At 46.1% G+C, this 13,107-nt stretch overlaps 1 protein-coding gene across 1 annotated transcript; it reads left to right on the top strand.

Annotated features, from left to right (window-relative positions):
• The first annotated feature begins 8,450 nt into the window (after positions 1-8,450).
• On the top strand, positions 8,451-12,884 carry LOC123440654 (cysteine-rich receptor-like protein kinase 6). The gene is made up of 2 exons (XM_045117216.1): positions 8,451-9,008; positions 12,638-12,884. Exons 1-2 carry the CDS (start codon positions 8,510-8,512, stop codon positions 12,688-12,690), a joined length of 552 nt encoding a protein of 183 aa, XP_044973151.1. The 5' UTR covers positions 8,451-8,509; the 3' UTR covers positions 12,691-12,884.
• Positions 12,885-13,107: the final 223 nt, after the last annotated feature.

Below are 13,107 nucleotides of genomic sequence, written 5' to 3'. Positions count from 1 at the left end.
GCAACGCTAACACATGGTTAAGAAAGTAGTAACATAGCCAATCAGTGGTTTCCTAGGTTGAGAACAGGTTGAAGGTTTTCATGGCAATGTTGAGAGGCTGGTATTTAACAGGTGCTAGGCAACAAGGCATAACGATAGAAACGAAACAGCCTAAAACAACAAGCTACATAAATCCAAAAGCTCAAACAAGACATTAGACACAAGAGGACAAGCTGCACTACAACATACTACTAATAACATCTAGCATGGCAACATGGAACACTAGGAAAAGAACTCACGAAATGGCATCTAGCACACAGTTTCAGACTTAGTGAAAATAACACTGTTGACAGTGCAGTTTTCGATCTGAAGGCATATTGGCAGCAGCAAAACTATATGCTACAGGCTACAGAATGGCATGAAAATCTACAGCATGCTAGAGAATCTTATGTACTACAAATAACTCCATTGCACGAACACCAAAGGAGTTGTAGATCACTAGTAATACTCATGGCAAGACAACAACAAAATATAACAGATCTCAGACTTAGAAATATTTCATCATCTCCAAAACAGCACTATCTTCTAGCATGTTGACAACAAGCAAACAACACCTAACCATGGATTTCTATTGCAACCAAAATTACCAGAGGCTAGCCTACATATCCAAGAACATATCTCTAGTTCAAAACTAATTCATATCACGCACGGAATAAATCACACAAAATAGACAAGAGGGCAACATGGTAAAATATCATGCGCATTAACTTACTCGAAAGACAAAACGAAATGCACAATTAAATTTTGTGGATTTTTCTACCTCAAAAACATATATAATATTTGGGGTTGAAAATAAAACTAACGCCACACTTATATGCGAGAATATGTTCTAAACAAGACATAGCAAACTATTGATGGCACGTACATGAAAATGAAAATGGCAAGACAACTATTTCTAAAATAGATGGCAAAGGGTTGCAACAACATGAAAGTTTTATCTACGGGATTTGAACAATCCGGGCGTGCACAAAAATATCTATGGAATATAACACCTATTTGGACAGCACGCAAATCTAGGCAAACGGTTGTTCAAACCACTTCAAATATGAATGCAAGTTGCAAAATATTGTTCTACGCAAAAAACTACACAAGTTACATCTCTAAATTGTCGTGATCCAACACACGATAAAAAAGTTACACGCGTTTTGATATCTAGCTTTAACCTGGAAAATAATAATCGCCGAAAAATTAACTAATTCTATTTGGGCCGAAACTGCTAAGCGCAACGTAATTGAATTGCGTACAGTGCGGGGATAGAAACCGCTCACCACGGCTCTTGGGACGAATATTAGAGGAGGTGGTGGAGCTGGGCCTGGCCTAGGCGCTGGGGATGGGCTGGCGAAGGAGGCGCGCTGGGCCTAGGGTGAGCTGGGCCTGCTAGCGTTGGCTCACGCGGGCGACCAGGCGCTGGCGAGCGGTCAACAGGGTGTTGCCCGATCCAGATCGGATCGGAGCGAGCAGTAGAAGCTCCGGTGAAGGGCGGCGCTACAGGCAGCCGGGGGCAGCGAAGCGACGGGGAACCGGAGGGCTAGACAGATCCGGCCGTCGGGGTCCCATTCCTGGCGGCGACCAGCCTCCGGGGAGCTTCGCGAACTCCGGCCAGGGGAAAAGAAGCAGAGGGAGGAAGAGGGAGAGGAGCGGGGGAGCCTCCGGCTGGGGCTCTCGCCGGCGTGGCGACTGCTCCGGCGAAGGGCTCCAGTGACCTGCGGGGGAGATGCCGGACAGCACGGGGACGCAAGGAGGTTCAAGAGGAGCTCGGGAGCTCGGCCTAAGCGGGGCAGCGGCCGATCCAGGCCAGCCCGGGCCCGATCTGGGCTCGGCGGGCCGGCGGCTGGAGGTGGGAGGAGTGGCTGTGGAGAGTGACGGCTAGGGTTAGGGTTTGGCACGGGATTCGAGGAGGGGCTGGGATTAGCTGCCTATTTATAGAAAACAGGGCCATGGTTAGGGGATTTGCATCCGATTTCGACCGTGTGATGGGAATCGGACGGTCCCGTTCGCAGGGACGGCTATGTGGGCTGTGTTGAGTGGCTAGGCGGAGGTAAGAGGGAAAACGGGCGACCTGGCAACGATATTTAAAACCCCGAAAAAACATCTGACGATAAACAAAAGATGGTGCCGCTATGGTCGACCGTTCGGGTACCAGACGGACTCCGATTGCGACGAAAATTAGCAGGCGGCCTACCTACAATAAAATAAGACCGCACGCCAAGTTTCATCCCAATCCAAGAATGTCTTACACACATTTTTAAAAACAAGATTTAATCAATGTCTCGGGCGCGTGCGTGTGTGGTCGGGCTCGAAACGGTCAATGACGAATGCGGAGAGAACCAACAACTAATAACGGATGCAAGTTTGAAAACTGGCGGCAACAGAATGCCGATGCAATGCGGATGATGCACATGATGCGATGATGAATGCGACAAACAAAATAATAACACGACAATAATGGAATAAAAGGGGAATCTTCTGAAGCGTCGGTCTCGGGCTGTTAGAGGTATATAAATAGAAAAATCCGAAACTCGTTGGGTAGAGCGGGTACGGGTATGAGATCATATAACCAAAATTATCAGAATCGTGACTCAAGTCTTAGAATTTTACGATCTTACGATCCAAAATAGCCCCTCCAATTCTACGATTTTGATCATAGAATCTAAGTTTCTACGATCCTGATAGTTAAGATTCTACGATTCATGATCCTAGCAACGGAGCTCCGATCCGATTCAGAATCGCGATTCTAACAACTTTGCATATAACCCATACCCATATACCCATGTACCAATATACAGTATATATAAACTCAAAATTATCTCTACAATCTACACTATGTCAATAATTTGTGAACTGAAAGTGTATGCCTATGTATTGTTGTTTATGAATATATGATGTTGTTTTATAAGTATGTGTTGTATATATAATCTATCTTTGTAAATTATATGATACAATGCAGTTTATAACTATAAGTTGTCTAAATTTATGTTTTGCATATATGGGTAATTTTACCCGCGGGTACCCGTCTACCATGTCGGGTAACGGGTATGGGAAAAAATTGTACCCGTTGACGGGTATGGCTAAGGGTGATGGGTAATATTAGATGGGACGGGTAAGGGTATGGGGAGGCTCCACCCATACCCATACCCTACAGGTGCCATCCCTAATGATGACCATCTATAAGAGGGGAGATCGGATTCATATACCCTTGTAAATCGCTAAGCGGGAAGCGTTAAGAAACGCGGTTGATGTAGTCGAACATCTTTGTGATCCAGTAACTCTGTTCTATGACAACACTAGTGCCATTACTCTAGCCAAGGAACCAAGGTTTCACAAAAGGACTAGACACATCAAACGACGCTTCAATGTCATCCGCGACTACGTCGAAGAGGAGGACATAAATATTTGCAAAGTGTACACGGATCTGAACATTGCAGATCCACTCACTAAACCTCTTCCACGAGCTAAACATGACCGACACCAAAACTATATGGGTGTTAAATTTGTTACATTGTAAAATCACATGGAGATGTGATGCTAGATTATTGACTCTAGTGCAAGTGGGAGACTACTGGAAATATGCTCTAGAGGAAATAATAAAATAATTATTATTTTATTTCCTGTTGCGAGATAATCGTTTAGTATCCATGCTATAATTGTGTTGAATGGAAACATAAATACATGTCTGGATGTATAGACAAAACAATGTCCCTAGTGAGCCTCTAGTTGACTAGCTCGTTGATCAAGGATGGTTAAGGTTTCCTAACCATGGGCAAGTATTGTCACTTGATAATGAGATCACATCATTAGGAGAACGATGTGACGTACAAGACCTAAACTATAAACATAGCATATGATCGTGTCATTTTGTTGATGTTGTTTTCTGCATGTCAAGTATATATTCCTATGACCATGAGATCATGTAACTCACTGACACAGAAGGAATGTCTTTTGTGCATCAAACTTCGCAACGTTACTCGGCGACTATAAAGGTACTCTACAGGTATCTCCGAAGGTGCCTGTTGAGTTATCATGGATCAAGACTGGGATTTGTCACTCTGTGTGACGGAGAGGTATCTCGGAGCCCACTCGGTAATACAACATCACAAACAAGCCTTCCAAGCAATGTGACTAAAGAGTTAGCCACAGGATCCTGTATTACGGAACGAGTAAAGAGACTTGCCGGTAACGAGATTGAAATAGGTATTGGATACCAACAATCGAATCTCGGGCAAGTAACATATCGAAGGACAAAGGGAATGGTATACGAGATTATATTAATCCTTGACATGGAGGTTCAACCGATAAGATTATCGTAGAATATGTAGGATCCAATATGGGCATCCAGGTCCTACTATTGGAAATTGACCGGGGAGTGTCTCGGGTCATGTCTACATAGTTCTCGAACCCGCATGGTCTGCACACTTAAGGTTCGCTGAAGTTTCAGCATAGTTGAGTTATAGGTGTTGATGACCGAAGATTGTTCGGATTCCCGGATGAGAACCTGGACATTACGAGGAGCTCCGGAATGGTCCGGAGGTAAAGATTGATATATAGAAAGTCTTGTTTTAGTCACCGGAAAGGTTTCAAGCTCATCGGTAGTGTACCGGGAGTGCCGAGAGGGTACCGGGGGACCACCGGGAGGGGTGTGACGACCCTAGGGCTTCATGGGCCAAGATAGGAGGCAAACCAGCCCCTGGTGGGCTGGACGACGCCACCTCTAAGGGCCCATGCGGCTGGATTGAGGAATAAGGGAAAAATACAAAAGGTGGAAAAGGTTTCCAAGTGGGAGAAGGGGAATCCTACTAGGAGTAGCATTGGAGGAGGAATCCTTCTCTCCTCCCACTTAGGCCGACCCAATGGGGAAGCACTAGAGCCGACGGCCTCCCTCCTATCCTCCTATATATATACTAGAGACTTGAGGGGTTTTTGAGACACAATATTTTCAGTCACGTGCTACCTCAACTCTAGATCACAGTTTCTCCTCTAGATCGGTTTTCTGCGGTGCTTAGGCGAAGCCCTGCAGTAACAAATTCACCACCACTACCGGCGCACCGTCACGCTGTCGGAGAACTCATCTACTTCACCGTCTCTCTTGCTGGATCAAGATGGCGGAGATCATCATCGAGTTGTAGTGTGTTGAACACGGAGATGCCGTCCGTTCGATACTTGATCGGGGCTGATCGTGGGACGGCGATTTGAATCGCGAAGACGTACCACTACATCATCCGCGTTTATTAACGCTTCCCGCTTAGCAATCTACAAGGGTATGTTGATCCGATCTCCCTCTCGTAGATGATCATCATCATGATAGGTCTTCGTGTGCGTAGGAAATTTTTTGTTTCCCATGCAACGTTCCCCAACAGTGGTATCAGAGCTAGGTTCATGCGTAGATGATATCTCGAGTAGAACACAAAGGAGTTTGTGGGCGTTGATGTTCGATTTGCTGCCCTCCTTAGTCTTTTCTTGATTCGGCGATATTGTTGAATCAATGTGGGACGGACCAACATTACTCATACGCTTATGAGAGACCGGTTTCGTCGACTATTATGCACCATGTTGCATAAAGATGACTGGCGGGTGCCTATTTCTTCAACTTTAGTTGAATCGGATTCGACCGAGGCGGTCCTTGGAGAAGGTTAAATAGCAATTTGCATATCATCGTTGTGGCTTTTGCGTAAGTAAGATGCGATCATACTAGATACCCATAGCAGCCACGTAAAATTTGCAACAACAAATTAGAGGACGTCTAACTTGTTTTTGCAGGGTATGCTTGTGATGTGATATGGCCGAAGACATGATATGATATATTTTATGTATGAGATGATCATGTTGTAATAGTTAATATCGACTTGCACGTCGATGCTACGGCAACCGGCAAGAGACATAGGGTTGTCTTTAAACTAACGTTTATGCTTGCAGATGCTTTTACTATATCGCTAGGTTGTAGCTTAAGTAGTGATAGCATAGATAGCACGACAACCACGATGGTGGCACGATGATGGAGATCATGGTGCGGCGCGGTGACGATGGAGATCATGCCAGTGCTTTGGTGATGGAGATGAAGAAGCACAAGTTCATGGCCATATCATGTCACTTATGATTTGCGTGTGATGTTAATCCTTTTATGCACCTTATTTTGCTTAGAATGAGGTAGCATTATAAGGTGATATCTCACTAAAAATTTTAGATAAAATTGTGTTCTCCCTGACAGTTGCAAAACAAGGTGCAAAACAGTTGCACACGCGGACCACTCGGGTTAAACTTGACGAGCCTAGCATGTACAGACATGGCCACAGAGCACAAGAGATCGAAAGGTCGAGCATGAATCATATAGTTGATATGATCAATATGGGCATGTTCACCATTGAAGGTAAACCCAACTCACGTGATGATCGGACTTGAGTTAGTGAATTTGGATCATGCGACACTCGAATGACTACAGGGATGTCTATTTGAGTGGGAGTTTATTAGTAATGTGATTAGCTTAACTCAATTATCTTGAACATAGTCTAAGTAATATTTGCAAAATTTATGTTGTAGATCAATGGCTCGCGCAGTAGCAACCCTGCATTTTAATACGTTCCTAGAGAAAACTAAGTTGAAAGATGATGGAAGCAACTTCGTTGAACCGTCCGCTACGGCTGACCAAGACGTTTTGAACGCTTGGCAAGCACGTAAGGATGACTATTCACTAATTCAATGTGCAGTTTTGTATGGCTTAGAACCGGAACTTCAAAGACGTTTTGAACGTCATGGAGCATATGAGATGTTTCAGGAGTTAAAGTTTATCTTTGAGAAGAATGTCCGGATCGAGAGGTATGAGACCTCTGATAAGTTCTATGCTTGCAAAATGAAGGAGAATTCGTCTGTGAGTGAACATGTTCTCATGACCATAGGAACATATACTTGGCATGCAAAAAAACGATAGGAGTAAAACGACATGATCACATGCTACGTTCATAGTTTGTGTCTTGTCCATCACAACATTCTTCTATTGATGTGACCACGTTATCAAGTGACAACACTTGTCTATGGCTAGGAAACCTTAACCATCTTTGATCAACAAGCTAGACAACTAGAGGCTTACTAGGGACAATGTGTATATGAGTTTCCACTCAATACAATTTTAACATGAATAATAAACGATTATCTTGAACAAGAAAATGTAATAATAAATATTTTATTATTGTCTCTAGGACATATTTCCAACACTTTCTAGCCCATGCACTATTCACTATAAAACTCTGTTATATTTATACAGCTCTCGCCAAAGCGTATTTTGATCATGAAGCTTTACAGCGTATTTGAACATAAGTACATCTCAATGTTCATGTGTATTTTCAGATTTTCTTGAAACTTTTAAATAGGATATATTTTTTCTTTGATTGTTTTCAAAAACAGGGCTCCATGTAACACCCACCGTAGATATATACAACTCGTGTGCCAACAGAAAACAAATGTACCCAGCCAACCATTGGTAGGTTATAAGAAAAAAAATAAGAGTTGGGTCGTGCAAATCATTGGTGGTGCCACTGGTCAATAGTCAAAGATTAGCGTCGGGTCATATCTGCCAACGTATATTCAGATTCCGTATTAACTATTGTAGTACTGAACGGTGAGCAACGCAGAACATGTTAGTTGAGAGTCAATCTACTACTAATATTTTGCAGCACGCGGATGCTGACTCCTCGATTGATGGTAAGTCAACGGTGGACAGCCACTCTTAACTACGAAACACCGGCGATACGGGTACGGCGATACGGGATACTACGGCAATTTCTAAAAACAGCAATTCGGCGATACGGTAAGCATATATAAATAATGATAAAATAACATGCAATAAAAACTAACATAATAAATGTATGAGATGATAACAAAATACCGACCCACTGGTTGCCTAATTACTTTCATACCTTATTGTTTCTCATTTTAAAATCTCACTATTATCAATGAATAATACGACCAATCGGTCATAGACTGTCACGGTACGATTTAGACTGTAATATCTATTAACATGACAATATAAAATTAATAAATCTTTTAAAATTAAAAACTTGAGATTGTCAAATGACAAACATATATAAAGAGCAACTTTGGATTGCACGAGTGGGCCAAATAATGAATTGTACAAGTAACATCCTTAATAAAGCACTTTTATCCAACTAGTACATTAGTACAGTCCACGTGCACTACCTATATGAACAGATCAACGATACATCAAGACATGGACAATACACAACGGCGATACTTTAAGGATACGCGTATCGCCATTTCTTTTAAATTGAAAATGACGATACTTCGGAAATACCCGTATCGAAGGCGTATCTGAAGTATCGGAGTATCGGTGAAGTACTGAACGGCGATACACAAATTTCTGAAGTATCGGTGCTTCGTGTAGCTCTTAAGAGCCCAGCTAATCCACAGTATACTAGTTAACCTCACAAGATTAGAGCACCGTTCTTCCCTCAGTCGAACCCACATGCATACTTGTCTTTCTCCGGCCATGGCCACCTCCGCGGTCCTCATCCTGCTCGCAGCGCTCCTGCCGGCGCAAGCCACCGCAACCGATTGCCGCCGGCCCGCCGCTGACCACAGCTTGTCCGCCGAGCCCAGTCACACGTGCGGCATCGTCTTGCCCGTGGCCGTGGGCACGTACGCTCCGGGCAGCGCGTACGAGGCCACCCTGCGCCATCTTGCCGCCACCATTCCCGGCAAGGCGAATGCGGAATCATGCAACTGCTCCAATGGCAACATCGCCGGCGAGAGCCCCAACGTGGTTGTGGCGTCCGCCCACTGCTCCTGGCACCCGGGCGCCAAGTCAACAGACTGCGGAGCTTGCATCGCGCTGGCCTTCCAGGAGGCGCAGAGGCTGTGCCCGTACCAGAGGATGGCTGAGGCCGTCGTTGACGGCGGCGCATGCACCGCCAACTTCCACGACTACGACATCATGGAGGAGTTCCAACACGGCGATCCCACTAGTAAATCTCTCCTTCCCTCTCCCTCTCCTCCGGCTCTCTCTCGCTCTCTCACTCACACACCCACACACACACGCACATTACAGCCGAGTTTTGGTGCGAAAGAACATTGATTAGGAAGCTATGCTATGTATTTACAGTAATATAGAGTAGAAAGTATGGATATATAATGCAAAATTTATTTTCTAGCTCACTATTTGATATACATCGCGGTCACTATAGTCTAAGAACTATTTGACGTGTGCCCTCATTAGTGTGTGGAGTATTACTAAGGATTGCTTAATCTTGAAAAATATATATCACTGTTCTTTTGGACATGTTGCAGATCCAGAGGATTGTGATAAAATTAGAGAGTGATTTTAACATGCCCCTCTTACATTCTCTTTTCACATGATGGATAAGAGTATATAACAGATCTGGTCTATTGATTTTATTAAGTATTGGGTCCGAATAACTCTTACCTTCTTACCTCTCATGTGAAAAGAGGGGGTAAGAAGGGCCACGTTAAAATTGGAAAAGAGGAGATAAGAGTGACCATGTTAAAACTGATAACGCATGTGTGTAGGAGTAGAAATAAAGTGAGTCATACTCTAACTCAAATGGGACTCTCGTTACCTCGTACTGCAGTTTGGTTGCGTAGTGGACCTGATGAAATTGACTCTTTATGTCAACATGATTGTAATGATCATCTTTGATTAATACAATCCATATTTCTTGGCAAAAAAAAAAAGAATGACCATGTTAAAACTGTTCATTTAAAATACCTGTTAGAATGGAAAGAGAGGGATTGATGGAATAATTGATTGTAATTGCTTAAGCCTCATGAGTATATATATATAGGAGTGCATGATCAACTTGGAGTACAAAACAAGCCAGAATAATTCCTAGTCTATCTTATGTTTCCTAACTAATCAAGATACTCAACATCCCCCCCCCCCCGAGTCACAACGGTAGCGATAGAGACGATGAGACTGAAGAAGAATCCGAAGGTAAGTCGACGGACATCCCCCCACAATCGTAACGGTCGATGCATTGCGGAAGTCATGGCTGGAGTGAAAACTGACGAGGTTTCTCAATCAAGGCAGTAGTCCTTTGTGCCGATGTCGAAGTAGCCCAGAGCATAGGGTGGTGTAGCCGTGGTCGAGGTAACCGTGTGAAGAACGTTGTGGTAGATGTAAAGTCGGGGTGGCCGGTGTCGAGGAAGTCGTCTGGAGCCCCGGGCGCAAGGAGGCGTCGAGTTAGTCATGGGCGCAGCGGAGTCGAAGTAGTGGTGCATCGGGAAGAAAACATTGTTGATGATGCATCGCACCGAGTTTGCCAAGCCCGGGGACTCTTCGTGGACAAAGGCACGCATCGGTGTTGCCAGCATCGGGCATGTGAACGAAGGCGATGTTGATAATGTGCTTCTCCATGTTTGCCAGGCCTGGGAACACATCCGGAACGAAGGCACACATTGATGTTGCCAGCTTTGGGCATGCGTAGACGGGGACCCGCACAAGCTGGTATGCCATGTCTAGGGGGATATGAGAGAAGGATTCGACAACGATTGTGGCGCAAATCGATGGAGGTCCAATATCGTCTGCGGTTGCCAGAGTAGATGAAGTGGTCGGGTAGATGACAACGACGCTGGCGATGAGCTGGTGCTGGACGAAGACGAAAGGGGTGGACGAGCGATGAGGCTCAGGTAGGCGAGCTGCAACGGCACCAAAGAAGAGGCGTAGAGCGGCTCGGGTGGGTGAGCTGCAGCGGCACCAAAGAAGAGCAGAGGTCGCGGCGGCTGGTTAGGAGCATGGCAGCGCTGCTCGAAGTAGGCGAGGAAGAACCCACAGTGTGACGAAGACCCGTGTGTACAGTGGCGCTCCGACGCCAAGGGAGGCGATGCGGTGCATACCACGTAGAGTTGATATGCGGAGACGACAGAGTGGACCGCGGGTCGCGTCGTTACGGCTCGAAGGGGCGATGCAGCGGCAGCAGGCGTGTCGGGGCGACGGTCGAAAGACCTCGGAGCGCTGGCATGGATCGCGAGACGCGGCAAGGCTAAGGGTGGGTCGCTGCAGCCACGGAGACGGTCTCGGGTGGCAGCGGGGATCGCGTGTAGCGACACTACAACGCGGAGGGGCGGTGTAGCAGCGGCTCACAGGGACTGTGTGTTGTGGCACTATGGCCAGAAGGGGTGACATAGCGACAATGTGCGAGTCGGTCGCGGGGAGAACGACGGGACGACGGTGATGCAGCCCAACAGGACGATGCAGCGACAGTCCATTGCTCGATCGGCGGAGGGGCGCACTGGACTCGAGGACGATCTTTACATCACCTATAGACGTGCGCAAACGGCTATAGCTAGTTCGGGCACACGACGCAGATGGAGCAGAGAGGCGACCAGGTGATAAACCTAGCCACTCGCAAGGTCGGAGTCGCCGATCAATGATGGGGTGGCCGAGCCACTGAGGCCACGCTCGGGCGGGCGCGCGGACATCCAGCGCGTGCATGCGTCCCACGTCCAAGAGGGGCACAAGCTGCACATCAGAACGTCGTCGGTCCATGCATCATGTGCGGCGCGGCGCCAGGCCGGTGGACATATGCAGTCGCACAGGGTGAAGATAAGGTGATGCGGGACCCTGATCGGAGCGGGGCCGTGACGGTCGACTCAGAGCGACGGGCGGACACATGCGCGAACGACGGCTGTAAAGAGCCACTGCGGCGCGCAAGGTTGACGAGTTGAAGAAGAGGTCAGGTGGTCGCGCCGTTGGCGGCGATGGTCGGCGTAGAGCGGCGGACGGGCAGACGTGCGGGCGACAACCCAGACGGGCCGACTTGGTGCGCGAGGCCGCCGGGTCGAAGAAGAGGCCGGGGTCACGCCGTTGTCGGAGTAGAGGTGCAGTGGTCGACGGGGGCGACACGCGACGCAAATCGATCTTGGATCGTTTACCAAAAATAAAATGCTCATCAATGAGACCGGCGGGAGAGAGAAAACCCAAAGCAAGGGCTCGGAAAAAAGACTCTCTAGGGCAGCTGGTCAACACGAACGGCGGACGAACCATAGGTGCGGGTGGCACGGCCTCCGACGGCGATCATGGAGGCCAACCGCCCCGGGGGGACGCGTGGGGTGGAAGCGACGAGCGACCGCTATGGTCTGGATCGGTTAGGGTGATACCATGTTAGAAGGGAAAGAGTGGAATTGATGGAATAGTTGATTGTATTGCTTGAGCCTCAACTTGAAGTACAAGACAAGCCAAAATAATTTCTAGTCTATTTTATCTTTCCTAACTAATCACGATATCCAACAATATCTTCAATGATTAAGAATTTTTATTAGGTATGGTGGTTATTTTGATAAAATATAATATAGTAAAGACGTACTAATTGGTAAGGAGGCATTCTTTGTTGTACTAATGACAATGATCTGCCCGGGATGGAAAGGTGTCAATCGACCAAGAACTTGTCGAATTTCTTTGACCTCGGAGCCCATACAAGCTCTTCTTCCACAACCATATGTGACCTCCCCGAGTTTCGAACTCCTCGTCCTTTAAATATGGATCTCCTCCTCCTCGTTGTTGGCACCTACCTTATATTGGGCTATTCGGCCAACTTGAACTCATATTAATTTTAAGTGGACAAATTTGTATATGTAGGTGACCATCGGTGGAAAACACCGGACCAGGCCAGGAGGACAACACGAGAATGAGATGGACATATCATATCTTGGAGACAACGATCATGAAGATCTTAGCAAACCTTGGGTGGATGTCTAATGAGAGAATTTGTGTGCTCTATTTGGACCATTCATTGATTTCTTTAAATCAGCTGGAGGCTGGAACAATGTAATAACAAAAGGTTGAGCATATGCATTATGGAGGAAACATTTCATTTTTTTGAAAATGCTTGAAGGTGAGAAAATTGAGAATGGGGGAGAACGACGAACTCCAGCATTCAACTCTTGCTAAGTTGGGTTTTAGATGGAGGCAAACAAGAGGTTTCGCATAGGGGGCGGCTAACAAGGGCCGTCCCATTCTATTTTGCCTTTTCTCGACTCTTGTTTCTTTTTTTTCTATTCTCCTTCAATTTCTTTGCTCTTCCATTTTTTTATTTCTCATATTTCTTT

The sequence above is a fragment of the Hordeum vulgare genome, chromosome 3H (assembly GCF_904849725.1).
Source record: "Hordeum vulgare subsp. vulgare chromosome 3H, MorexV3_pseudomolecules_assembly, whole genome shotgun sequence".
NCBI lineage: Eukaryota > Viridiplantae > Streptophyta > Magnoliopsida > Poales > Poaceae > Hordeum > Hordeum vulgare.
The sequence above is the reverse complement of the archived record's forward strand: the minus strand, read 5'-3'. Positions and strand labels throughout refer to the sequence as shown.

Bases quoted from the DNA above. Each gene is read 5' to 3' on its own strand.
- LOC123440654 (XM_045117216.1), top strand. From the start codon at position 8,510: ATGCATACTTGTCTTTCTCCGGCCATGGCCACCTCCGCGGTCCTCATC. The intron at 9,009-12,637 runs GTAAATCTCTCC...TTGTATATGTAG, and splicing joins CCAACACGGCGATCCCACTA to GTGACCATCGGTGGAAAACA.